The following is a 27,309-nucleotide window of genomic DNA, read 5'->3' on the forward strand; positions in this document are numbered from 1 at the left end:
GTTGAAGGACAGTCAAACAACAAGCATGTATTAAGGATTTATATGTCAGGATGCCAGGGATAACAAAAAAAAGTCATCCCTGCTCTATGGAGCTTAAGTTTTAATCAAGGAGGCAAAATATAAGTGACTAGGTGTATAAAAGACATATATTGACTAGAAGCAAGGTGATCTGAGAAGAGAAGGAATTAACAGCTAGAGTTGGGCATGGGAGACTTAGAAAGATTTTCTCTAGAAGGTAGGATTTGAGCTGTCTCCAAGAAAGTCAAAGAAATTGAGAGACCCAAAATTGTGAAGAGGAGGCTTTTGTTTATCCTAAGCTGAACAGGAGCCAGTAATGTGTTGTGGCTTCAATAAAAGCTAATGTAAAGAACCGCTAGATATCTCAGTGGATACTGTTAGACCTGGAGATGGGAGATCCTGAGTTCCAATGTAGCCTCAGATATTTCCTAGGTAGAGGATGAGAGGCAAGTCACTCCATCTGCCTACCCCTTACCCTATTCTTCTGACTTAGAACTAATACTCAGTATTGATTGTAAGTCTGAAAGTAGGAGTTTTCTTAAAAAAAAAGTTAATGCGATTTCAGGTTAGAGCAATAGAATGTCTAGGTCTAGGAAAGTGAATAGTCTTCATCTAATACTGACAATTGTGAAATTATATCTGGACAACTCTGTTCAGTTCTGGACACCATATTTTAAGAAGGACACTGATAAATGGGTCAATAAGGAGGAGAATGACTACAATAGTCATATGGGAGTGTGCAATCATTTGATATAAAATTGGAAATGCTTGGCCAGAAAAAAAAAAAGATTTACTAGGGCAGAAGATGTGAATACCCTTTACATATGTGAAAGATTGGCACAGTAAGAGGGATCTTTAAAGGCAGTTGTGGACTCACAATGAGAAGAACTTTCTAATCTTTAGGTCTATCCAATAATGGAATGGGCCACCTCATATCTTAGTGAGATTCTTCTGAATCCCTCAAAGTATTCACAGGGATCTTAGAGAGATTATTATTGCTTTGTGGAGATTAAACTGGATGACTCCTATGATTACATGTAATTCTGGGATTTTTTTGATTCTGTGCTTCAAATACCCAACTTTAGGGTAGAATAGCAAATTTGAAACAAATGTTACATAAAGGGACTAGACTTCAGGCAGAAAAAAAAACCCCTAGAATCTTCCATAGACTATACATTGCAACAACATGAGGCTAATTTGAACACAGATACAGCTTTCACATTTCTGGAGTTATACATAAAGCCCTGTTTTCAGCGGAATGAATATATGATATCCTGATTCTCATTAAGATTACTACTAATGCTATTTTCCTGTTCCCATTACTGGCTTTCCTTCTTTACCTCTTCTTATTTAACAGTGTTCCCCCCCCCCCCAATGTTTATTAGTAATTAGTATTTATATAGCACCTTTTGTTTCACCAAGCATATTACAGGTATCACTTCTCTTTGATTCTTACAACAATAACCCTGCGAAGAAGATGCTATTATTATCCTCATTTTACAAATGACGAGACTGAAGCAGCTATTGATTAAGTGACAAACCATCACACTGCTAGTTAATGTCTGAGAGAGAATTTGAACTCAAGTCTTCCTGACTCCTGATCCAGTCTATTTGCACTGTGCCAACAAATGGACAATTCCCTTCAGTCCTGATATCTTACTGGGACCTTATTCCCATGTTCAATTTTCTTGCAGATCATCTCCACTTGTATTTCCTTCTTGTACCTGGACTTTTATTTTAGAAACGGTGCTTGTCATACCTCCCAGCAATTCTAAAAAGGCGTTAGGGTTCTGGAAAACTCTAGTAAACTGCTTTTCTCAGTTTAAAAAAAATCAAAATATTTTTTCAAATATAAAGCACTTAAAAATGTTTTACTTGGAAAAAAACCCCAAAAAACAAAATCTTTGTAACAATTATGCATCATTAAAACAAAACAAATTCTTACAGTGACCATATCCAAAAATGTGACTCATTCTATATGTTTAGTACATCTTTTTTCTTTCCTTAAGCTCCTAACAATTAGCCTATCGCTAAAACTTAATAATTCTCTTTTTAGATTTTAATACATTGTGTCACATAAGGAATATAAACCTCTTCTTTTTTTCCTTTCAGTCATCTGTCTGTCCTTGCTCTTTCCAAAATCTCTACAGTCTCTCCATTCTCTACCTTACGTTCCTCAAGTATATTTTTCATTGGCATTCTGATGAAAAAATGACTAAAGTTCCCTATTTCCTACCATATTTGAAACAAATTTTTGAATCTAATTGCCAAATCCTTCCACAATTTGCCCTCCAGTCTTATTTTTCATCAATTTAATTTTGCATTCTTCAATTATTCAATCCCCCTTTTAGTGTGTTTATTCTTGCCTCAAAATCTTTATATATTTAATTTATTAAATGTATCTATATTTCTTCTTTAAAAACAGAGACTCTCAGAGTTAAAGCTACTTTCTTAGAGTCACATAGAGTCAAAATTTGAACTCAAATTCCTATAACTTCAGCTCTCCGTTCCTTCTGGCATATATAGCACTTGGAATGACCTTTATTCTTTCTGCCATCAGTCTTCAAATCCTACCTCCCTTAAAAGATATTTCTAATAAGACTCCCACATTTCTTTTTGTATTCCATAGGATTATTGAATATTAGATTTAGAAGGGTTCTTAGAGATAATCTAATCCAACTTTCTAATTTTGTAATTGAGGAAGCTGAGACCTAGAGGGGAGAGATTATTTGACTAAAGCTCCAAACTAACAAATGACAGAGCTGGTATTTGAATTCAGCTTTCCTGATCCCAATTTCAATGATCTTTCTTCTGTGTTATGTTGTTTTTTATGCTTTTTATTCTTAGTTTGTACCATGCTAAGTTATATTTGTTAATAGGTTACATTGTAAATGTGTTTGCCATTAGCAGATGACATTAAACTAGACCTGTAGGTGGTAGAGTAGATAGAGTATTGGACTTGGAATGGGAAAGACCTGAGTTCAAATTCTGTTGCAAATACTAGTTGAATGACTTCGGGCAATCACTTCATCTTTCTGTGCTTCAAGTTCATGATCTTTAAAATGATGAGGTTGGAATTAACGTCCTCTTAATCCCTTTCAACTCCAAATCTATGATTTTAAGGTTCTATCATAGGAACAAAGGGGAATATGAGTCCTAGAAATATTTAATAAGAAACAAATTTAATAAGTTTAATATTTAATAAGTTATAATACTAATAAAATATTTAATAACTTTAATGAGTTATCTTTAACAAGTTGAAAGAAAATTTAAATAAAATTCTTGCTTCTCAATTTCCTGGAATAATTCACTATCCCTCAGCCACTTTGCCTTAACACTAATGGATATCCTATAGGATTACAGAGCATTTTCAGTTCATGTGTTTCTAGAGGAAAGGGATGAGGTATATATCATTAGTGAGAAAAGCACAGTGGGTGAGGGTTGCTAGATCAATGGAGAATCAGGTCCCACATCAAAAGACTTAAAAGAAGGAATCAAATGGAGAGGTTCAGTTGACTGGTGTTAACAATCATAACAGTGCAATTCTCCATAATGCCTTATGATTTACAAATAACTTTCCTCACACCATCCTGAGAAGCAGGCAGTGGAAAAGTAGAGGGTGGCATGAGGGAAAGAACACTTAGTTTGTAATCAAAGTGTGTATTTTTTTACTTGACCAATATAGGAATTAGCTTTGCTTGACTATACATATTTATTAATCTTTTGTTTTTAGTTTTATTTTTAATAGGTGAATATGGGAAGGAAATAAAGATTTTTTAATTAAAAATGAATATAATTTAAAGGTTTTTTAGTAATTGTATCTGGATACAAGTCCCAAATCAATTACTCAAGAAATTGAACAAGTCACTTCATTTCTCTGGTCATTATTTTCCATATCTGAAAAATGAAAGTGTTAGACTAGATGATCTCTAATGTCACTGAGAATTATAAAGCTATAATATTATGGTGATATAAATATTATTGCCTCCATTTTATTGCTAAGGAAATTGAGGCCCACAGAGTTGCTCAATGTAAAACACCTTGTAAGTGTTAGTGCCATACCTAAAACTCAAATCTTTTGACTCCCAGACCAATGTTTGCCCTTCCTCCCTTCTTCCCTTCCTTTCCTCCTTCCTTCCTCCCTTCCTCCCTTCCTCCCTTCCTCCCTTCCTCCCTTCCTCCCTCCCTCCCTCCCTCCCTCCCTCCCTCCCTCCCTCCCTTCCTTCCTTCCTTCCTTCCTTCCTTCCTTCCTTCCTTCCTTCCTTCCTTCCTTCCTTCCTTCCTTCCTTCCTTCCTTCCTTCCTTCCTTCCTTCCTTCCTTCCTTCCTTCCTTCCTTCCTTCCTTCCTTCCTTCCTTCCTTCCTTCCTTCCTTCCTTCCTTCCTTCCTTCCTTCCTTCCTTCCTCCCTCCCTCCCTCCCTCCCTTCCTCCCTTCCTCCCTTCCTTCCTTCCTTCTTTTCTTTTTGTTTCTATCTCTCTCCTTCTTTCTTTCCTTCTTTCTTTGTCTTTGTGCCAGTCTTCTTTCTCTGTCTCCCTCGTTCAGCATCTCTATGTCTTTTCTCTGTGTCTATCTCTCCTTCTCCCTCTCTCCCTGTCTCTATTCTGTCTGTGTTTCTTATTTATGTTGAGGCTAACTCTCTCTCCCAGGCTAGAAGATCAATAGCCTTCTGAAGTCCAATGCTGATATTTGTTGCAGCCTTAACTTTACCTGCTCTGTTTTTCTGTCTTAGGCTAATTTTATTCCCCTTTTGGAGGGCAATGGAGAGCCTGGCAACTCTTCATTCATAGAAACTCTCTCCTCCTACATCTCAGATTTCCCCAAGAGTTACACAAGTCTCTGTCTCCCTAGTAGCAGGGATTAGTTCTTGCTACCCATATTTCTCATGCTGACTATATATATCACTATGCCTCTTAATGTGTAACTAGATTATTTTTATTTTTTTAAGAAGTAATAAAATTTCAATCTTAGAAGTCATTATCACCCATTAGAAGTGAAAAAAATGACTTAGTTTATTACACATGGTTTTAGCTAGTGTAGTAAGAAATAAGTGCTTTAATAATCATTGTTTTTAATTAATAGAAGTTATTTTATAGCAGAATGAGCTATTGGGTATTCAACTCTAGTTACAGATTCCTTAATTTATTCAAAAGTGATGTAATAACATGGTAGAAAAACTATAGGACTAATTATATTTCTTTTTCAATGAAGATATCATTCAAAATGAGTATATTTTAAAATTATATTTTTGGCACTCTCAGTCTTTAAAAAAATAAACATAATCATAGTCTTAAATGTAAACCTGTAGCAATATGAAAAATTGAGTATTCTTACATTATAAACTTATAGAGTTTTTAATAAATATGTTTCCTGCCCTATTAAATTATTTCTCCCATTTGTGGTTACTCTCTTGTCCCACTAATAAAAAATCAAGAGAATAACCAGACCATGAAAAACTCTAGGTGTGGCAACTGATTAAATCACTTTAGTTTAAGAAATTTCATGGACTCCAATGGATTCTCCTGGAAGTGTTTTAACCTATAAATTATTGTGCTGATCTTCAAAGAATACATTCTTGTACTTTTTACCATTGCTTCCCCATGAGTTCTCTTTAGCTTAAATTAGCATTTTGTAAACTATCAGATATTCTTGTAGTAAAGATAATGTTATTCTTAATAGAACTTAATATCAAGGCATAGCATTTGACATAGTAAAAAGCTATGATAAAGACTTTTAAAAATATAGCATATTTTTGTGTCACCTGCATTTTGAACTAATAGACCATATTATGCTTCTAAAAACACTGATTTAAAAAAAAAACATACACACAGAGAATGAGAGAAAGAAAAAGAGGAATTAGCCCTAACATTTAGTTTTTTATGTTAATTTAGAAAGGGATGGAAGGTTCTAGAAGTACTAATGTGGGTACTCCTTGATTTCAGGTATCCTATTCTGAATAAGATACTAGATTTATATACTTTTCATTTTTGTAATGGTTCCAGCAAGTCCTTAAATGTAGAGGGCAATGATTTAAAAAACAGAAACTAATTTATGGAATCCTGAAACATAGGATAGATTTTTATAAGCAAAAAATTTCTTCACACCAGTACCTTTTATATTCATAGCTCTTACATTACTGCTATTTAATAGAATGTTAAAAGTTGGATGAGATCCATACAATCATAATTTTAGGGCAAAAGCAACTTCCTAAGCCATCATTTTATAAACAGAGACACTAAGATCAAGAGATGTTTAGTGACTTGGTCAATGTCATACAGCTAGTTTGTGGGCAGAGCAAGGATTAGAACCCAGATATGTCAGTGCTTACAGTCCATTTCAGGGCATTTTGCATCTACAAGTTAATATGAAAGTGAATACTTTGCAATTATGAGTAGTCTGACTCATAGTAGAGAAGCAGATGGCCAGTGTCCCAATATGGCCACAACATTTCTTTTTCTCATTTGTCTAGATCAATGATTTTATCAGCAATTTGATGGGCAACTTGCATATAATTTAATGATTTAATGAGTTGGATAGTCCACTAAGAAGTTAAATGACTCCCCAAGTGTTACATAGCCAGTATGTATTAAAAGCAGGTTTTGAACCTTGGTTTTCCTGATTGCAAGGTTAGCCCTCTATTCACTATGCCATGCTAATCCTCTATCATGACATAAATGTATATATTGATTTACAGGCCACTAAGACTAGGCCATATTTATAATTTTAGCCTCCTACCAGGTTTAGATTTGTGATTATCTATAAGTCTATCAACTTAATGCAAAGAGACAACTATAATATGGTATTAGTTTGGCACCATAATTTTTTTTTAAATTTCAACTTTTCCTCCTAAATAATTTCTTATTACATGCATTAGATTTTTTAAAACCCTTACCTTCTGTCATAGTATCGGTTCTAAGACAGAAGAGTGGCAAGGACGAGGCAAATGGGGATACGTGACTTGCTCAGGGTCATAGAGCTAAGAAATGTCTGAATCCAGATTTGAGCCCATGTCTTCCCAACTCTAAGCCTACCTAACTTCCCCCACATATTAGTTTTAACTAACCATCAGATTATCTAAATGGGAAAAATTATATTTAAAACAAAAAAAAATTGAAAACTCTGCTCTTAAGAGAAACATACCTATTGTTTATGATCAAAGTAACTTTTCCAATAAAAAGCTAGCTCTTGAAAAAAAAAGATTATCTTTTGTAAGGGGAATTGGAACAACTGACCTACAAGGCAGCCTAATTGAATCACTTGTTGTTATCATATCAGTTTTCATGTTATCCTACTGAACTTTCTAGGCCAAAAGGACATTTGTTCCTTTGCCTTTTAAATCCTTGTTTAATCAAAGAATCCCGACCTGACATTCATGCAAATTGCTAACATTTATCATAGGCATTAATAACTGTAGCTCCTTTAAAAAAAACCTGACTGTTTTGAACTTTCCCTTTCCAAATAAAAGCAATAGGATTAAGAAAGAAATTCTTCTACAAAGACTCTAAATGATTAAGAGCTAAGCCTTATGGAACACTCCCAGATTTGTATCCTTACTCATCCCTTTGCCATTATTTATATTTAGATTATGGATCAATGCTTCTTCATTTTCAGATGAGCTAGATCTTAATTCACTTTTTAAAGACTTTTTTGCATTTTGAAGATTTTCATTCCTGCTTATATCGCCTTGATTCATCCCTCTTTTTGGTAACCTATTTATTCTCATTATGATTTGTAAATATGTTTAGAACTTCTCTAATAAAGAAAAGAATCCTGAATCATGTTTTTTCTTTCCTTTTGGAACTAAGTCCTAGGCTAGTTTGATTCAGTGCTTTTAATTGAGTATTTAAAATCCATTTTGCACTTGCTATTAATGTCTAAATATGCATAATCTCCTAAATTTCCAGCAGGAATAATGAGCTTCTTCTCCTCATGTGCCTCAGAATAATTTTTTCCTTAACCATTCTGCATTAAAGCTCACTATTTGCATACAATAGTTAGGCAGAGGTTAGAATTGCCTATAAGTATACGGATGGAAGAAAAATCAACTTTTGATATTTATAAATGGATGATGTGACCAGCAACTAGATTGTGTGGACTTCTGCTTTCATATTCAATTCAATTCAACCAGTATTTATTAAGAAGCTTATCAGAAAACACAAAGATGGGAGATAATGTATTGCATTTGGAGAACAAGAGTCTAATATTGACTGTAACATAGGCTAAATAGGAATAATGTATAATCAGCCTGGAAAGTCAGGTTGGAACCGTCATGTCAAGGGCCTTAAATTCCAGGAAAACGAGTTTGTGTTTTATCTGGCAGTAGGATGGATGGATGGTTTTTAAGAAGGGGGAGTGAATATTAGAAAGATTATTTTGGAAGTTGTGTGAAGGAACTAGTGCCCAGAGATGTGGATTGACTAGTACAAGGTCATATAGGTTACTACAGAGGCAGAATTTGAACCCAGATCCTCTGAGTCCAACTCTAGTACTCTTTCCACTTCCATATTAACTCTCCACAACAGGTGAGTGTGAATTGAGTTGGCCAGTGTGAATACAGAAAAAGAGATGAATAAGAGAGATGTTGTAGAGATAAGATTGTATCTCACAACTAATTGGAAGTAGGGGTTGAGTAAGAGGGAATATTTCAAGAATTTTTGTTCCATAAGACTTCTAGTATTCAAGATTGAGTGATTTGGAGGCTCATGGTACTATCAACAGAAATAAACAGTTTGGGAAGAAGCACAGGTTTAGAGGGGTCAATGATAAGTTTTGTACATGATAAGTTTGAAATGCCTTCAGGATATCCAAGCAGACATGTCCAACAATCAAATAAAAATGGAACATAGCAAAGAAGTTAGGTCTGGATATATAGATTTGGGATTCATTTGAATATGGAAGTTGGTGAAATCACTAGGGGAAGGAAATAAGTATTTCTATAGCACCAATGTGCCAGGTATTGTGCTAATTGCTTAGACAATATATAAATGATGGCCCAGGATCAAGCTTTGGGGATGTTAGAAGGTGATAGAATGATAATGAAAAGAAAGAAATTGAGAATATGGAATCAGAGGGGAAGAAGAATGGCCTGGAGAAAAAAATGTCTTAGAAGGCAAGGGAGGAAGGTAAGGAATAGGTGATTAATTGTACAAAGCTGTGAAGAAAGGTCAAGGGAAATAGGACTGAAAAAAAAGTAGGCATTCAATTTTGAAAATAAGAAGAAATCATTGGTGATATTTGAGTTTCAGTAGTTTTGAGAGATTGTCAAACACAGTCAAGGAGTTAATAAGTGAATAGGTAGTAATAAATAGATATTTATCATTTAATGTATGGAAGATATTGTGTTAAAATATAAGAAAACATGATTGTGTCTGCCATCAAGTAACTCATATAAAATAGTTCTGGAAAGTGAACAATTTACATACAGAATTTAAGTGAGGAGTCTACAGGATGTGTACAGAAGTCCAGTTCCTGGCAAAATAAAGTACCTGTTCCAGGGAGATTAAGGAATGATGTTCAAGTTTATAGTGGGGTAAAGTTTGTTGGAAATTGTGACCATCATAAAGAGGCTGCAGCAAGTGGTTTGCAACTGGTAGAATAGAACAAAAGACTCCTCTTTCAGAAATGATGAAGTAGGGACAAAAAATGACAGACTACATCTTCTAGGAGCTTAACATTGAAAGGAGGGGCAAGGGAGAGAGGGAAAGAAAGAAGAACATTGTATCAAAGAGGAGCAGTTAACTTAAGCTTGGAGAAGAGTCATCTTTTCTTCTGAAAATGTAGCAAAGGTATAAATTCATTGAGATATGTAGGTGGAAAGTTGAGTGAACCCACCATAGGCAGCCTTGATTTTAGGAAAGTGCAGGTTGTACATTTGCTGAGAGATGGAGTGAAGAACATAGTTAGAGTCTGAGGAGAATATTTGTGATAGATGGACATGAATAATCTAGATTAAGTTTCTTATTGTCTAAGACAGTGACCAGGGGGAGGTAGGGAGAGAGAGAATTTGAAATTCAAAATTTTGGAAAACAAATGTTAAAAATTATTATGTGTTATTGGGAAAAATAAAATGTATCAAATAAAACAATTTTAAAAAAGGAATTGTGTTAGGGAGTCAATCAGAGATGAGTACAAAGGGTTATGTCATGGTGAGGTTCCAGATGAGATTAGATATCAATTTTAAATGATTTTCTGATGGTCTTTTATAGCCTTCCACTATTAGGGAGTAGAAAAGAACATGGATGCTGGGAGTGACCCAGTGTTAAGGATTATCAAGGCAGAAACAGCTGACCAAGAAGGGGGCAAAGAATTGTGATGAGAATGATGTTTAATCTAAGTAACTATTTTTTGATGTAAATACAGTGAAAACAAACTTTGAAAAGAATACTGCCCCCTCTTAATACTCTATCAGCTATAAAATATATTTTCCCCATAATTTTCATTTATTATGAAGTCTTAATAATAAAAAGAAAAATGGAGGCACAACACTGTCTGTCTCATAAAGCTAAGATTTTAATGAAAAATCTTAATTTCTATGAAGAAAATACCCTTTTAATTTAGCCTGTTTTCTTTCTTTTGTTCTATTAAAAAACATGAATAAGAATCACATGCTAGTCAAGCTTTCTCAAAGGCCAAGTGATAGAACTCTGGATAATATGCTATTATTGCTGCTTTCAGACATGCAGACACAGAGAGTATATAAAACCCACCAGTGCATGTGTTGTTGTGCCTTATGGCTGCAATAAATTCTACTTGCTTTGTTTTTTTTCTAGCCATTCACTAATCTTTTCTGAGCAACTGAGCATAACTTACCCATTCAAAAAGATACAACATCCAAATGAGCTTCTACCATTTTTCATACCTTGTATAGCACAAAAATGTCTGTTACCAAGATTTCATAGTTTGTAAGCTTTTGACATTTGTGAGTTGCTATTGAAAAGCAAGATGAACGTTTGTACCATTGTCTTTGTAGAGGAGATGATTACATTGGTTTTTCTCATCCACTCCATCTGTTAGATGAGCTCAAAGTATGCTTCTCATAGTAATTGGATCATGGATTTAGAGCTAGTTGGAACATTAAAGTCCATTAAATCTAATCCCCTCATTTTGTAGATGAGGAATCCAAGGACAAGAGAAGTGAAATATCTTACTCAGTGTCATATATCTAACAGATGTCTGATGCAGGATTCAGACTCAGGTCTTCTTAACTTCAAATCCAGTGCTCTATCTTCTATGTCAACTGGTTGTCCATGGTATTGGTAATGGTGATCATGACGATGATGATGATGATGAGAAAATATATTGGGTTCCTTTGAGTAAATGTTCTGAATTTGTTTTCTTTGTAGACCACAGATGACATCCTTGTGGCTTCTGCTGAATGTCCTAGCGATGATGAGGACATTGATCCCTGTGAGCCGAGCTCAGGTGGGTTAGGTTAGTCAACTTTTTTCTTACTCTTTGATTCTCTTTATTGACTTGCATGAAGCATCCCATAAAAAGGCCTTGCTTCCGAGTTCTTATGAACACACTTTCCTCACATAATGACTAATTTGTTGATAGGGGAGGAGGGATGGGATTTTTTTTTTTATTAGACCCAATTCCTGATAGTTATTGAGAAATGCCAAGATTGTGAATTTCACTACTAACTCTTGGGGGCAGCACATTGGATTGGTGACTTAACTATTCCCATTCCATTAGCTATGAACATAACTTTTATATATCAATTAAAGGATGTCCCCTCAGGTCTCTTGTGGCATAACAAAAAAATTTTTTTTTTTGTAAAGCTAAGAAATCACATTACATTCTGAATAAGAATATGACCTTTTTATGGTATTAAAAAAAAACCTTCTAAAATTTCTACCCTAGCTTAAGTGACATATTTTTGATCTCGGAAGTGGAAGTATTGCCACAGCAGTAATGCAAACAGCTTGTGGAGCCTTTGATACATTTATGCATGTACAATATAGAAATGTTGGTTTCTGAATCTTGCCATATTACCTGAAAATTTTAGTTCATACACTTTAATAAACTTATGCTTTATTTCCTCTCCTTACTTGTTTGTTTATCATCCACTGTGAATGATTAATATAGAAAAATGGCTTCCATACTGCCCTTTCCACCATTAAGTAATGGTTGTTGATTCCCTTAGGCTTCAGTGTGAATAGAGCACAGTTGGGATTTGTTTCTGAATATTCATGACACTGAATATTAGGGACATTTTTACTGTTCTCAGGATGAGCTCAAGCTCTATTAAATGGTTTTTCTCCACCCTTAACTGCCCTCCTGTTTAGCCTAATAAAATGAATAAAAGTGGGGGCTAGTTGCTTCAAGGCAGCTAATGGCCTCTGCAAGACATCCATGGAAACTCCAAGAGGCCTCCAGGTACTTGAGAGAATGGCTTATTTGTTGCTGATTGACTACCCACAGTGTTGTACATACCTACTTTAAAGTGTATTCAGAAATTGTAATTCTTATCTTTCAGTTCTTAGGACCAGCTCTGTAGTTTTCCTTTGACTTCCCTGTCCCCTCAGAAATACAAAGAACTATGGAGCTGTTATATAAGAAAGGTGGGAGATGAAAGCCAGCAGCTCACTCCTCTCACTCATTTTGCCTCACTGCTCAACATTTAGACTCCTTTTTAGGGTGCTGAAAGTCAAGGAGCAACATCAGATATTGAATAAACTCTCAGTTCTATAAGGTTGGATGAGACCCTGCTCAAGGAATGTTATTCTCTTCCCTCACTCAAGTCCCTGCCTTGTTTCAGTTAATCCACAAACCTCTAGCTCCAGAATAATCTTTCTTGCTCAAATCTTTGCTATTCTTTTAATCTCACTGCATCCCCTGAATCTTTACACATCTTTAGTAATTTCCTCTTGTCCTCCAATTATATCAAAGACTATCATAGGCATTATTCTCTGGCCAATACAATTTTCTTTTGTTCCTGAGTCTTTTCCATGTTCTTTTTTTACTTTACATTAGGGGTAGCTCATTTTATATTTCTCCTATCAAAATATACCCCTTCAATGAATAAGTAGAATCAGCTATGATTTTTAATGTCCATAAATATAGAGTGCATAGTAAATGCTCTGAAGTTCAGAAGATGGAAAAATGACTTAAATAGTTGATGCTTTGTGGGATATAGCAAGCTCATGACAAGTCATATGTAGACCATAAAACTTCCCAGGGTGCCCTGAGCCAGATTAAAATATACTTGGGAAATAGTTTACAAAATAAATAAAAATACAATACAACATAAATAATGTTAATTTGTGGTTTTCTAGTCAATCTGTGGACCTCGATGTTTCTATTTGAATTTGATACCACTGGCACATATGACAGAAGTATTTTTAAAATTTAAAATTTATTTTATTTACTTTTTATTATATAAAATTATATATATTTATTATGTATTTTTACTTTATGATATAAATATTATATTTTATTATTATATTATTATTTAAAAATTTAAATATAAGATTTAAGATTTAGTGACTAGTAAAGAGGAAAGAAAGGTAAATGGTACTTGGGGCAGCACTGAGCATCAGGGTCTCCATGATGTAACATTAAAGACTAGGCACTGAGGAATAGAGATTGCTGGAGGCAAACTACTTCACAATCTTTTTTATGGATGGCTTTCATCTACTCAAAGTCCATCTTGGTGTCATATAAATAGGGCTTAGTAGATTTTTAATTGAACTGAACTTTGTAGATGGCATATCTACAAATGAAATGAACCATAAGTCCTATCTCCACACTGGAGATCATCTAGATCATCACTTTTATTTTACTGAAGCACAAAGAAAACAAGTATATGAAACTAGGGCCTGACATTCCATATCTGATATTCTTTCCGGTGACCTATAAGTCCTCCCAAACTGAAGGCAATTAAAGGCAATTACTCTAACTAAGTAAACGTTTTGTTTTGTGTTCTCCTGGTAGATAATGTCCAGCTGAGAACAGTACCTCAACTTGAATAACATTTCACCAATTTCAGACTCCAACCATAAGAGTCTAGGAACTCAATTAGCTTGACTCTTTCAGAATCCAGCATTTCTTCAATTATCACTTCATCCCTTTCTTTATGTCTTGATATTAATGCTAAGGATGTTTTTCCCCTTCTATTTCCCAGGAAATTAACTTTTCTGACTAGATCATCACATTTTCATCATGTTCATCTTCCTTGATCTGTTCTTAATTTCCATTTTCCCCCTTGGTAATACATTCTCAATTGTGTTTTATCTCACCATAAATTTCTTGTTAGCTTTTCCTATAACTAACCTACTTTTTGGAGAGGTCTGTTATTTCGCTTCTGATATATCCTCAAGCTATGGCCAGTTCTCCTCTACTTATACCTTTTCCTATGACAGCCCTACCAGACAATATAGGGTCTTAAAGTTGGAAGGACCTCAAAATTCATCTAATTTACCTGTATTTGAACAGGAATGTCTTCTACAACATTGTGGTACTTCTAGTTTTGGGGAACTCCTACTTCCTGAGACATCCCATTTCACTGAATAATTCTAATTCTCAGAGTTTTAATGGGGCATGAATATACAAGGTGTCGCAAAAATGTTAGTGAGCTTTTAAGCTAATAAACCATAAAATTGCACTAAAATTTTTAGGACATTCTGTATCTGTATATATGTCTATATATATATATGTTATATATATGCATATACATATAATGTTGAGTATACATCTAGAAAGACAGACAAATATATACATACATACATTCTCATTTCCCCCTTTAGAATGCAAATTCTTTGCATGTAAGGATTATTTTGTTTTATTCATTATATTAGTGTCCCCAGAACCTAATGGGGTCAAGCACAATTGCAAATATTATTTGATTGATTGATAATTTGCCTCTTTTCAATATCTTAATGCTCCTATTGACACTTCAAATTCTTTGAAAAATCCATGATTCTTCTTTTTCACCTTTCAAATCTGCTCTTTTCCTGGCTAAATAATTCTTTTCTTTATAAGAATAGTTACTAGACCTCTAATGATTTGAGCCACCCTCTAGGTTTTCACAATTCTTCCCAAAATGTTGCAAACATATCTGAACATATTACTTTAGATGTGGTCTGAACAGGGAAGAATACTCTAAGACCATTCTCTAACTTGTTCTAGATACTCCATTTTATTAATGCAATCTAAGATTTCCTTGATCTTATCTGATGAAGAAAACCCTGCAATAGTGTTTTATTTTTTCCCCTTGCATGCTAGTGAATTATTCATTCAGAGATCATATTGTGTTCCTCCCAAACCTGCCTGATGAGCTGTAAAAGTGATCATTTGACAAAGTGCCACTTTGCACATTAAGAGCTATGTTCAACCCTAGCACAGTGCCCTCCTTCCCCTTCCCAGGCTGTCTCTTTAATTTCCCTATTACCTGAATGAAAAGAAACATCATATAAAGTCCTGGTATTTTTCTGTTGAAATGTAGTGGACGGCTACTGAAATCACTTTGACATGAAGAAGAAACTGGGCACGGGAAAACTTTACAAAGAAAATTTAACTTAACCAGCACAGACTGATCACCTTGTATATGTAAGGAATGTTAATGAGTGATGGAATAAAGAGATAAATATAATTCCACAAAATTCTTAACTATCTCCTATAGGCTAGGCACAAAGATAAGACAAAAGAAGTCTTCCCCTCAAAGTGTTTATTGGGTGGAGGGATAGCTTATAACACAGAAAGTTAAATATATAATATATACAAGGTAATTTTTTGGTTGAAGAGCACTAGCCACTAGAAAAATCAGCATAACTTCCTCATAGGAGGTGGCACTTGGACCCAAGTTTTGAAGGAAGATAGGAATTCTGAGAGGCAAAAGTAAGGATAAATGAGACAGCTTCTTATTAGTTTAGAATCTAATAAAGGAATTTTTATATGTACACCAATAATAATAATAATAATAAATGCTCTCATAGCAACAACAACAAAAATAATAATAAATGCTCTACCATAAAAGAGAGAGATCATTTCTGTTTTGGGAATTAGGAAAGGCTTCATGGAGCAAATGTCACTAGAGCTTGGCTTAGAAGGAGAAATGAGCATTTAAAAGACAGAGATGGGGTAGCAGCAATGAAGGCAGGGGTTCGAGTAGAACAAAAGCATAGAGAGCCACTGGGGGAAGAAGGAATAAAGTCAGAACAGGAAGTTATTGCTGCTGAAGTTTTAGTGTGTACTACTCTGCTCCCATAACTATAAATTAGAATTCACTGACATTAGAGGTATTAATGTGAAAGATAAAGGCTCTACACATGAAGGTAGATTTGATGTTCCAAGCATATACTAGAGGGACAAGTATTTGAAACTGCCAACTGTTAGCCATAACATATGCTGCCATGGTTTTGTTAAGTTTAATTGTCCAAAATTCACTGACTTTAGTCACGTGGACAAAGACTGGGTTTTCTAGTGGATGAGCAGAGACCTCAGAAGCATTCTGTCAGCATGGATGTGGGCGCTTTCACTTTTCACCATTCCTTTCTCATTAGCTATTTTTGAGCAGTAGGGGGAAAATAATATTGAATCCTAATGCTTTGTGTTCACAGAAAATCTTATTGCAGAAGCCTCTGGTCACAATGCACTATAGACTACAGACACGAATTCGAGTTCAGATATTATGCAGCAATATGAATCTTGCCAAGTTTTATTACTTCCCTTCCCATTGGAATTGCTTCTTGGCAAAGAGCTCAGAAAGAAGTCTGAATCTGGTTAGGTTCCATAGAGTGAATGCGTTGGGAATGAGAGATTTTTCTTCTTTCATGTGGGGATTTCCTGAAGTGTGATTACCATGTCACTGTACCCCCTGTACTTACCCTTTTTTTGTTTTTTGTTTTTGCTCTGAAAGACAGTTCTCAATTCTAGGGCCAGTCACCTATATTCTAGGAATCCACATTGATTCCAATAACTCACTAAGATTTTATACTTCCCTCTTTAAAAGGGGAATGCTATGAACAAATTTCATTTTTTTTAAAGGGAGGGGTGAGGGGAGACCTCAACAATTCAAGATCCCCAAATGCTTTCACCTTTCCTTAATTTAGGAAAAAAATGGCACTTAAACCATTTGTGAAAAGGATAAAATATCTGTAGAGTGAAGGGAGGTAGAAAAGGATCATTCATTCTTATGGAAACCACTAAAATGTCTTCTAAACAAATGGAGATCAGGTGGTGGGCATAGTCTGTCACCAAATTTGTTTAAAGGGCCTACTCTGATGCTGTAAAGAGAGCAGGGCTGCATGTTAGGTATTCAGAAATGCTTGTGGAATAAAGTATAAATAAATAAATGGCTAATAGTAATAACATAGTACTCATAGTAGAAGTGTTAGTAATAATAGTTATAGTAAATGCAGTATTTTAAGGTTTACAAAACATTTAACATTATCTCATTGGATCCTCACAATAACCCAGGCAAATAGATGGTATTTATTTTCCCCATCTTACAGATAAGAGAACTGATACCATCTGGGTCTCTTGTAGATCCTCCACCCCCTTCATAGATTAAAAGACTGAATCATTTCCTTCTAGTGTCTGAGCCAGTTTCAAACTCAGGTCTTTTAATTAATTAATTAATTAATTTTTATTTAGAATATCTTTCCATGGTTACCTGATTCATGATTTTTCCCATGCCTCTTTCCTCCTGCCTCCCGGAGCTGACAACCAGTTCCACTGGGTTATACATGTATCATTGTTCAAAACCTATTTCTATGTTTTTCATATTTGCAATAGAGTGATCTTTTAACACTAAAACCCCAATCATATCCCCATCGAGTCACATGATCGATCATATGCTTTTCTTCTGTATTTCTGCTCCCACAGTTCTTTCTCTGGTTGTGGATAGCTTTCTTTCTCACAAGTCCCTCAGTGTTGTCCTGGATCACAAACTCAAATCTTCTTGACATCAAGTTGAATGCCACTATTTATTGTATATTTAGCTATTTCTTTAAAAAAAAACCCAAAATACCTTTTGTCTAAGAATCTATACTAAGTATCAGTTCTGAGGCAGAAAAGCAGTAAGAGCGAGGCAATTGAGACCAGATTTTAATCCAATACCTCCCACCTCCAGGCCTGGTTCTTCATATACTGAGCTACCTAGCTGCCTCTGTTATTTATATTTAAGAGACATTTTATTTATTAACTTTATTATTATTTATAACATTATTATTCATTATATTTAATATTTATTATATATCAATAAATGTGTTTATTATATTTCATAGATATTAAATAAATAATGAATATATCTATTTAATAGATAAATGAGACCACCTAATTCTTTTTCTTGACAAGTAGGTTGCATCCAGGGAGTAAGTAATAACTATTTTGATATTTTGAAGGATTTCTGGTTTCATCTTTCATAATGTCTCAATACATGCTCTATCAAGACAGATTGAATCTCATCTGGACCTTCACAGCCTGAATGATTTCTGGCCATGTCCTTCAAAAAGCCTCTATAGAATCTCTTTTCAGTAGACTGGAAGATAGCCTCTAGACATTTTGTATTTCAAAGATAAGAGTGCAGTGCTTAGGTGGTCAAACTGTTAGGCTGTACTTAATCTTTACATTGCTGGCTCTCACCTTTTTATTTTTTATTAATCTATCAATAAGAATCCATAAATTATCTATGTAATAGAAATTGTGATAGGAGCCCAGGAGACAAATACAGAGACTGAAATAATCCCTATTCTTATGCCTTGATGATATAGAAGATAAGATCATTTAGAATATTTTGTATTAGTACCTAGACCACAGTAAACTTAGTAAATGCTAGCTGAATTGAATTTGTTTTCTTTAATTCCACTTCTCTCATACTTGCTAATGTTAATATTCTGCCACCTACTTACACCCAGTGCACATCTTTCCATTGCCCATTAGGTCAGCTGATTTATGTTTCTTCTGTAATGTTCCTTGATATCCCACCATATAGCTTCAACAGAAATGAGCTGGTGTAAACTGGCTCTTTTGACAAGGAATAACTAGGAAGGATGGAGTGCAATTGGCACATTTACAACATGGAAGTTGTCATTGGCAGTGCCTGTCTAACAGATATATTTGAATGTCATAACTCCAGACACCTGTCTGGGCGATATATATTCTTTATCCATTTGGTTTTCCTATTTTTTTTTAGGCTAGTCTTATCTGAGCATAGATGGGGCTTTCTAAGAAGATCCATGGTGTCCTTAGGTCTGATATACAATTCCATTTTCAAGAGAAGATATGGCCCACCTTGCCAGCTAGAAATATTAGTTCCTCCATTTGAACTCTTGTGTTGGACATCTTCCAGAAAATTAACAAATAACAAATTTGGCAAGCATATGTGCACCTTTTAAATTACTCAATTGATATTTTTATTATGTTATATAATAATACTATTATATTATAATATTAGGGGATCATAGAACAAAATTATTTCTTTTTTTATCAGTTAACTAGGTGGTACAATGATAAAGTGCTGGACCTGGAATCCAAAAGACCTGACTTCAGATCTAGCATTAAATTCTTACTTATTCTATGATCTTTATCAAGTCACTTAACCTCTGCCTGCCTCAGTTTACTCACCAGCTCTTTATTAATAATAATAATACTAACAACTACCCCTTAGGCTTATGAGGAGAAAATGAGATGATGCTTAAAGGTTTTGCAAACCTTTTAGAGCATTGTATAAAAACTAGCTGTTATCTTTGTGGCTATATTTTTCCAGCTAGCTGTATATTAACATTTGGGTAGTAAAACACCTTGCTACAAGTGAGCTTTTAAGTCTACACTTTGCTCTATCAAATATAATGCTTTTTCAAAAAAAATTAATAAATAATAAACACGGGATCTTTTGTTCCCTATAGTTCTCAGTCAAATGTCAATAGTATGCTATAAAAATCGTATGCAAAACCTGTCTCATATTTCTCTTGAAAATATCCTTGATATGTGCATATTGTGGACTTTCTAATGCAACTGACAAAACCAAAATATCAGAATTAGTGTTTTTAATGATATCTTTCTCTTTATATCTGTATATTGCCAGTTTTTAAGATGCAACAAGCAAGATTTTGGATTTACTTCTTTTTGGGGTATTGCAGGATGGTGATGGTCATATAAGCATTTGTGTCATCACAGGTGTTTCTTTTTATAAGCCAACCTTAGTTCTTTTCTACTATCTCCATTTTAACTGTACTTCAAAACAGTTTTCATGTGAGTCCAACAAGGGACTCAACAATTTTTCACTTGTGTGCCAGCCAGGCATATCTAGAATTGAAAGAGTTTGTGTTCCAGCATAGCGAAGCAGCAGCCTAAGCCCACACTTGTGATAAAGAGAGTGAAAACATTCATGCCAATCTTTCCACATACTTGTTTCCTTCTCCACTGCTTCTTGCTATTTTATGAGGCTATTCAGTCCATAAGATTCCAAATCCTCTATCATGTTTAGCACCAACTAGGTGATGAGCCAAGAATTTTGTTGCAGGCTCTTTCTTTGAATTTTGAGTTTCTGAATATCATTATTGGTGCTTTTTTTTTTAACTTTGTAGTTACTATATCTGGTATATAGTTTAGTAGATCTTCATAGGCTGTCTTCTCCCTTTCCTTTTTAGTTTAAATTTCTTTTGGTGAGGTTTTCAAAACTCTAGGCAAATCTTGATTATTGTTCTTTTGACCAGCTAGCTCTTTTAAGGTTTTCACCATCCCTTGCCAAGAGCCTATATTCCTATTTGTTAAGTGATGGTCAGAAATTAAAAAAAAATCAATCTCTGATATATTTTAAATCAATGTTCATTTTTTCAAATCTTTATTTCTCATCTGAAATCATTAGTAGCAAAAGTAAAAACCTTATCTGTGTCCCAAAGGTCTACAGTTTTTTGTTCCACTGTTCACATGCTTTAGCAGTACCTTCTCATCTCTCTTTGGCATTATCAATGTTTACCTGAATCACAAAAAGTAGGTAATAATTGGATTTGATGGTTCTTTTTGTTTAATGCTTACTCTCAGTTTTAGAATTGATACTAAGCTTTGGTTCTAAGGCAAAAGAGCAGAAAGGGTTTGTCAGTTGGGGTTAAGTGACTTGCCCAGGGTCATAGAATTTAGATTTGACAGTTCTTGGGAAGTTTTCCTCTCCCCTCTCATCATATAAACACACAACAAAACACACACACACACACACACACACACACACACACACACACACACACACACACACATATATATAATCATGACTCAAACACCACTGAAAATTCAGTTTTTATATTAGCCTATTCTTCTGCTGTTTGAGAGAAAGAATAAGAAAAAAACCTAGAGATCAAAATGGCTTCTGAGATGGAGCTTTCTCTTGTAGAAAAGTCTAGCTTTTCATTTTTTAGGATGGAGGAAGCTATTTGTGATTTCAGATGCTTGGGAATTCTATGAAGACAAATTTGTGAGAATGGACGTTTAAGAACTCTGTACCATGCATTTAAATTTTACTGGAAAGGGTCCTTTACATTTATTAGTGTTCATCATGCTAAATTTACTTCAATTACTCTGATTCTGAGTGGCTTTCCACTTTATAAAGAAAAAAAAAAGATCAGAGGATTATATTGAACCGGTCCCATTAAATCTATTAAAAATAAAGACATGTATATTGAACAAGGTGCATCTTTTCATTAAGTAAGTCATCACAGTCATTTTAAGGAAAATGTCATTCATTAGATCATATTTGTTAAGGCCTGATTGGAAGATAATTTTGTTCTACAGTTAATTTTTTTGGATAAGAACATGTTATTCAAAAGTGAATTTCATTATCCTGTAATAGCCAACAAATTGATGTTAAAATGGAGGATTCTGGGTAACATCTGGCAAAAAAAATATACAGCCTGCATTAAAATGTCTGTCCCCTTTGGCATTAATATGACAAAATCCTAATGACCAGTCAAGTGGCAATTGTTCAAATGTCCAACTAATCACTCTGGGAGATGGGCCTAACCTTCAAAAACTAGATGGCTCAGAATGTGTAGCAATCCTACAATGGAAACTATTAAAGAATTCATGAAATCACATAAAGTAATGAAGTCAAGATTGAAGTTGAAATAGCAAGAACAAGTCAAAGCTGAGCCTTCACCATATATCATTCTGACTCATATTTCCAATGCATTGCTGAGGATGGTAGAGAGGATTTTAGCTTTCCTGCCAGTTTTTGTACATTAATAAAAAACTTATAGGAGGACAACCCAAATCAATGACATTCAGTCAAATGAGATTTTTTTCTTTGTAGAAAGCAGTAGTTCATATGTAACCCAAACTCTTTTGGCTTCTTCTTCATAGAGTTTTTCTAAATAACACCATTTTCATAGTGGACCTGTTATAGGTGATGTGATATCAAGATGCTCATTAATTTACCTTGTGATGGTCTCCTTGCTAGGATTCCAGACTCAGTATCTTCATAAAAAAATTATGATATTGGATATCTTTGGGTGTTAGACTATATATATATATATATATATATATATATATATATATATATATATATATATATACACCAAATGACCTCCCAGAAGCCAAATCAGATGAATCAAAGTAATCTGTCTCTCCAAAAATTATATTTATTTACAAATGATGGTATTTACTATTTCTGAGTTTTATTTATAGGTCTGAGAAAATGAATGTTCCCTAATGTAATTTAATTTACTCCTAAAATAAGTAACAGGATAAAAAAAATCAGGGCTAAAGCGAATGAGTGCAGAAAAAAATTCCTCAGGAATCCTATATCCATGCCACCTTTACTGATGCTGTTTGCCTACTACACATCATCACTCCTTTTTAAAGAATGCTACTTAAAAGCTTTTGCCGAAATGTGATGAATGTCCTATTGAGTTTAGAAAAAGAGAAATCCAGAAACACTACTGTGATGAATATATTTGCCAACTTTGAAGGGAGAATTCTAGTGGAAGGAAAGTGAGAGTCCACATACAGGCAAAAAAGATTGAAACTGAAGTCACTGGACCAAAATTTCAGTGCTTACTAAATTTACAACCAGGAACAATCTTTGTCTCAATTTTTTCCTCTCTAAAAAATGGGGATTATTATTTGTGTGCTATCTGCCTTCTATCTTGAATAAGATATGAAAAATAAAGTTCTATGTAAATTTGATCTATTAGTATGCAAAAATAATAAAATAATAATTTCAATATATGAAAATGAAGCAAGAAGTCAAGATAGGAAGGGAAAAACTATATCTCTAAGGTAGTTCTTCAACTAGAGGCCAGAAGTAATTATATTAGCCTTCAGCTAATTATCCTTCAGCTCAAGTTATTTGGTCTATGAGGAAGAGCTAGTTTGAGTAGGAGCCTAATTGCACCAATACCTCTAGGTACTGCTAATCAAGATATTTAGGGATATCAGAAGGAACAGAGTAGATGAATCCTTAAATAGCAGGTCAATATGTGCTGGCAGAATTCCTTGACAAATGAAAACTGAAGGAAATGAATTAGAAATAACAGTTACAATACCCTGTTTTATGTCCTGATACTAATTTCTACATAATTGCATTTGATAATTTGGGAAAGCACCTGATTACTATCAGCCTAGCAATTGAGCTTGGGGTGTGCCTCATTTGTGTGGCTTTTATATACTTGCTTTCCCATTGGGAATAACATCTGAGAAACTATAATGTTGATTATTGTTGAAGTTGTGGGTTTATGTTTCTGGATATATTTCCCACCAAACTGGAGAATAGTCAAGATCAGTCCTATGTTGAATTTTGAGAATACTATCTCTGAGCTAAATTGAGAATACTATCTCTGAGCTACTCCCCTGCCCTAAGATTATATACTTGACAGAATTTGTTGTTGTTCAGTCATTTCATTTGTGTCCAACATTGTTTGATCCCATTTGGGGTTTTTTTTTTTTTGTAAATATACTGACATGGTTTGCCATTTCTTTCTCTAGCTCATTTTACACATGAGGAAACTGAGGCAAAAAGATTTAAGGGACCTGCCTGGGAATTAGCCACATAGCTATTAAGTTTCTGAAGCCAGATTTGACCTCATAAAGATGAATCTTTCTGATTCCAGTCCTGGTATGCTATCCACTGGGCCATTTAACAGCGCCACACTTGACAGAGTCAAGCATCTATGGTCTTTTGGGAACTGGCCATTCTTGATGTATATGTTTGATACTGTAATAGTCCTTCTGGTAAGGCTTGGGCAAGCCAGCATTCAAGAGGACATAAATTGCTGAAAATCTTAGGTGTTATATTTCTTACTAGGATGGAAAGAGATGATGCTAACATAATATCATAACCAGAGGGCAAGATTTTCTTTCTATATCAGGAATTAAAAGTATTTTTGGAGGGAGAAAAGACAACATTGGAGAAGAGGGAGGTGGCAGAGCTTTACCCTAGAACAATAGGCAGACTAATGGCTTGGACATCTTCAGTTCTTTTCCTCAAACCAAAGCTTCCAGAGATTCAGAGAAGGAAAAGATAAAGAGACAGTGGGTGAAGTATAAGATAGTAATTAAAAAAAAAAACCATTTTCTTCTGTATACTAGCTCAAGGAGCAATGTTCTCAGGCACACATAAAGAGGGGGAGTGGAGCACCCTGTCCCCGTGTCCCTCTAGCTTTCTAATAATGAATTCTGGCAAACTGCTGGGGCAACAGCATATGTGCCCACAGATAGGGCTCTCAAGTGGCACCTCTGGCACATATGCATAGGTTCATCACCATAGGTCTAGGGGATTATTGTGATATATTGTCTTTCTCTTCCATGAGGAAATCAGGGAGCCTTCCTTATTCCTACTTCATTTCATGCTAGTAAATATTAGTGTCCTTTCTTTTTTAATCCCAATCACTCTGTGTTGGAAAATACCAAATTAGCCCTTTGTGGACTTTGATGCACACCTTTTTCTGTTTTTGTTAAAGGAATGAAAGGGCATAAATTCAAAGATCTGCATTTAGGAAATAGATGGCACAAAAGTTGACTACTTGTTTTTGGTTTTCATTTTCCTTGCTAGCAACTCTGGAGATACATTGTCATATTTTTTTTCTATTTATCTTCTATCTTTCTTCTTCCTTGGGAAAGAGAAATGAAATAAAGGTTTGGACAAGGAAATGAAAGTCTAATTCTCCCACAAAAGATAGAAAAGTGAGAGAGTTAAGTGTCAGGAATTCTGTATATCTGGTTCATTAGACTACTCTAATCTCACTTGTTTCCACTGCTGATGCTGGCTCCTTTCTGACTTGCAACCACTCACAACTCATTGAATTGTGACCTCCAATCATTCCCATCAACCACCTACCAAGAGTCTTTGAGTACAAAAGAGACAAGGGACCCTAGGATAGGATTTACCACTCAAACACCCTGGCTAGGTTCTGGGCTTAACCAAGTTAGAGTCTCTATGAATGCCTTCCCAGAATTTTCCTCGACATCATGACTGAAAGCATCATCCCTTACCATTCTTCATTTTATTTCCTTTATAAAATTTCTTTAGTATAAGCTTTGTTTCCTATTTCACAACATGATATTGTGTGAAATAGTATATGTACAACCTGTATCATGTTATCTGCCTTCTTGGGAAGAGGAGAGAGAGCATGGATTGTAAAATATTAGGAAATGAATATTAAAAACTGTATGAAGATATAATATGGGAAAAATTAAAAGAAAGAAAATATCACTTTTCTGTAAAATATGGGCAAAAACTCCATTGCCATAAGTCTCTTTTTGAATTTTATTTTATAAGTTGATATAGTTTTAATAGTTTTTTTATGACATTTTGAGATCTATGTTCTCTCCCACCTTCCCACCCTTCCCCCCTCTCCAAGACAATAGGTAATATGCTATAGGTTGGATTGCCATAAGAATTTATGACTTTCTTCATCCCTCTGGGAATGCTCAGTGACTGGAAAGATAAGTGAGGCTACAGACTGAAAAATTTTAATTCACTAAAGAATAGAATAGCTATCTCCAAAGTAACCCACATTTACCCTGATTTAAATAATATAATTTCAAACAAGCATTCAATTTAATTCAGTGAACATTTACTAAATGCCTGCTATATAGGCACTGGGTTAAGTGCTAGAGGTAAAAAAGAGGCAAAAAAACAAACCCTGCCCTCAAGGATCTTACAGTCTAAGAAGACCACAGATCTAGAGCTAGAAGGGACCTTGGAGGTTGTCTAGTTCCACCTTTATTTTACAGATGAAATCAGGATCCAAAGAGGTCATGTCTTGCCCAGGATAATAAACAGCAGAGATTTGAGCTCAGAATTTCCATTCTACCAAAATATTTAACTCAGTTTAGGGTAATGTTATTTGTTTGAGGGAGGCAAGTCAAGACTAATAATAATAGCTAGCATTTATATAGAGTTGTAAGGTTTGTAAGATTTTACATCTGTTAATTCATTTGATCCTTTTAATACTGAGAGTTAGGTGCTATTGTAATCATCCCTACTTTAAGATGAGGGAACTGAGACAAAGATTCAATAGATACTGACTGTATTAAAATTTTTAAAGGATTCCTAGGAAAAAAGATATTTAGTTTTCTCTTTGGGCAGAGCCAAGTGCAGGTCATAAAAGCACATATTTGTCAACATTTGAAATATTGTTCTTTTTTGCCTTTTTTGGAAATGGGTTAACATTGATAGAAAATGCATGCAGACTGCATAGGTTGTCCAATTACGAAGCTGATTTTCTAGCATTATAATAGTATCTTACAATCATAAAGTCCTTTAAATTTTGCAAAGGACTTCATGCACATAAGCTCATTTGCTCAGCACAATTCACTGAGACACATGATAATCTTCACAAACTCAGAAACTAAGGTTCATAGTGTTTGTGATTTATTTATGATGACATAATAAGTGTCTGAGATAGGATTTGAAATCAAATCTCATGTGACTCCTAACTAGTCCATGAAAGCATGAATTAATTGAATCAACTAAGTGACTTAGTAGATAAAGCACAGAACTTGGAGTCAGGAAGACCTGAGTTTGAATCCTGCTTCAGATATTGCCTAACTATGTGACTAAAGGCAAGTCACTAAATGTTTCTGTGTTGCAGTTTCCTCGTCTTAAAGTATGGATGATTATAATAGCACTTTACTCTCAGGGTTGTTGAAAAGATCAAATGAATGAGCAAATGCCAAGTCAAATATTCTTTCCACAATAGTGCTATTTTAGGTATTAGAAAGCTCACATTGTTTTTCTATTTACTAAGCAGGGGGATTTGACCTAATGAATGATGTTTTCTCTTGTATTTGCTTGAGTCATTAAAAATATGGAAAATTTATATCTCTAAATATAAGGAACATCTAAGATTTAGTCAGAAC

The 27,309-nt window shown here is 34.5% G+C and overlaps 1 protein-coding gene across 50 annotated transcripts in view; it reads left to right on the top strand.

The window, feature by feature from the left end:
* Window positions 1-27,309, top strand: part of NRXN1 (neurexin 1) — a 1,454,617-nt gene that overhangs the window by 1,400,554 nt on the left and 26,754 nt on the right. For 29 of the 50 annotated variants that reach the window (XM_003339683.3, XM_056823682.1, XM_007476828.2 and 26 more), the window contains one exon: window positions 11,358-11,445. In XM_003339683.3, the coding sequence (XP_003339731.1) occupies window positions 11,358-11,445 (88 nt within the window). The remainder of the gene's footprint in view (window positions 1-11,357; window positions 11,446-27,309) is intronic. The other 21 variants (XM_056823689.1, XM_056823670.1, XM_056823708.1 and 18 more) reach the window with 1 other exon arrangement.

Source organism: Monodelphis domestica, chromosome 1 (assembly GCF_027887165.1).
Source record: "Monodelphis domestica isolate mMonDom1 chromosome 1, mMonDom1.pri, whole genome shotgun sequence".
In the NCBI taxonomy this organism is placed as follows: Eukaryota; Metazoa; Chordata; class Mammalia; order Didelphimorphia; family Didelphidae; genus Monodelphis; species Monodelphis domestica.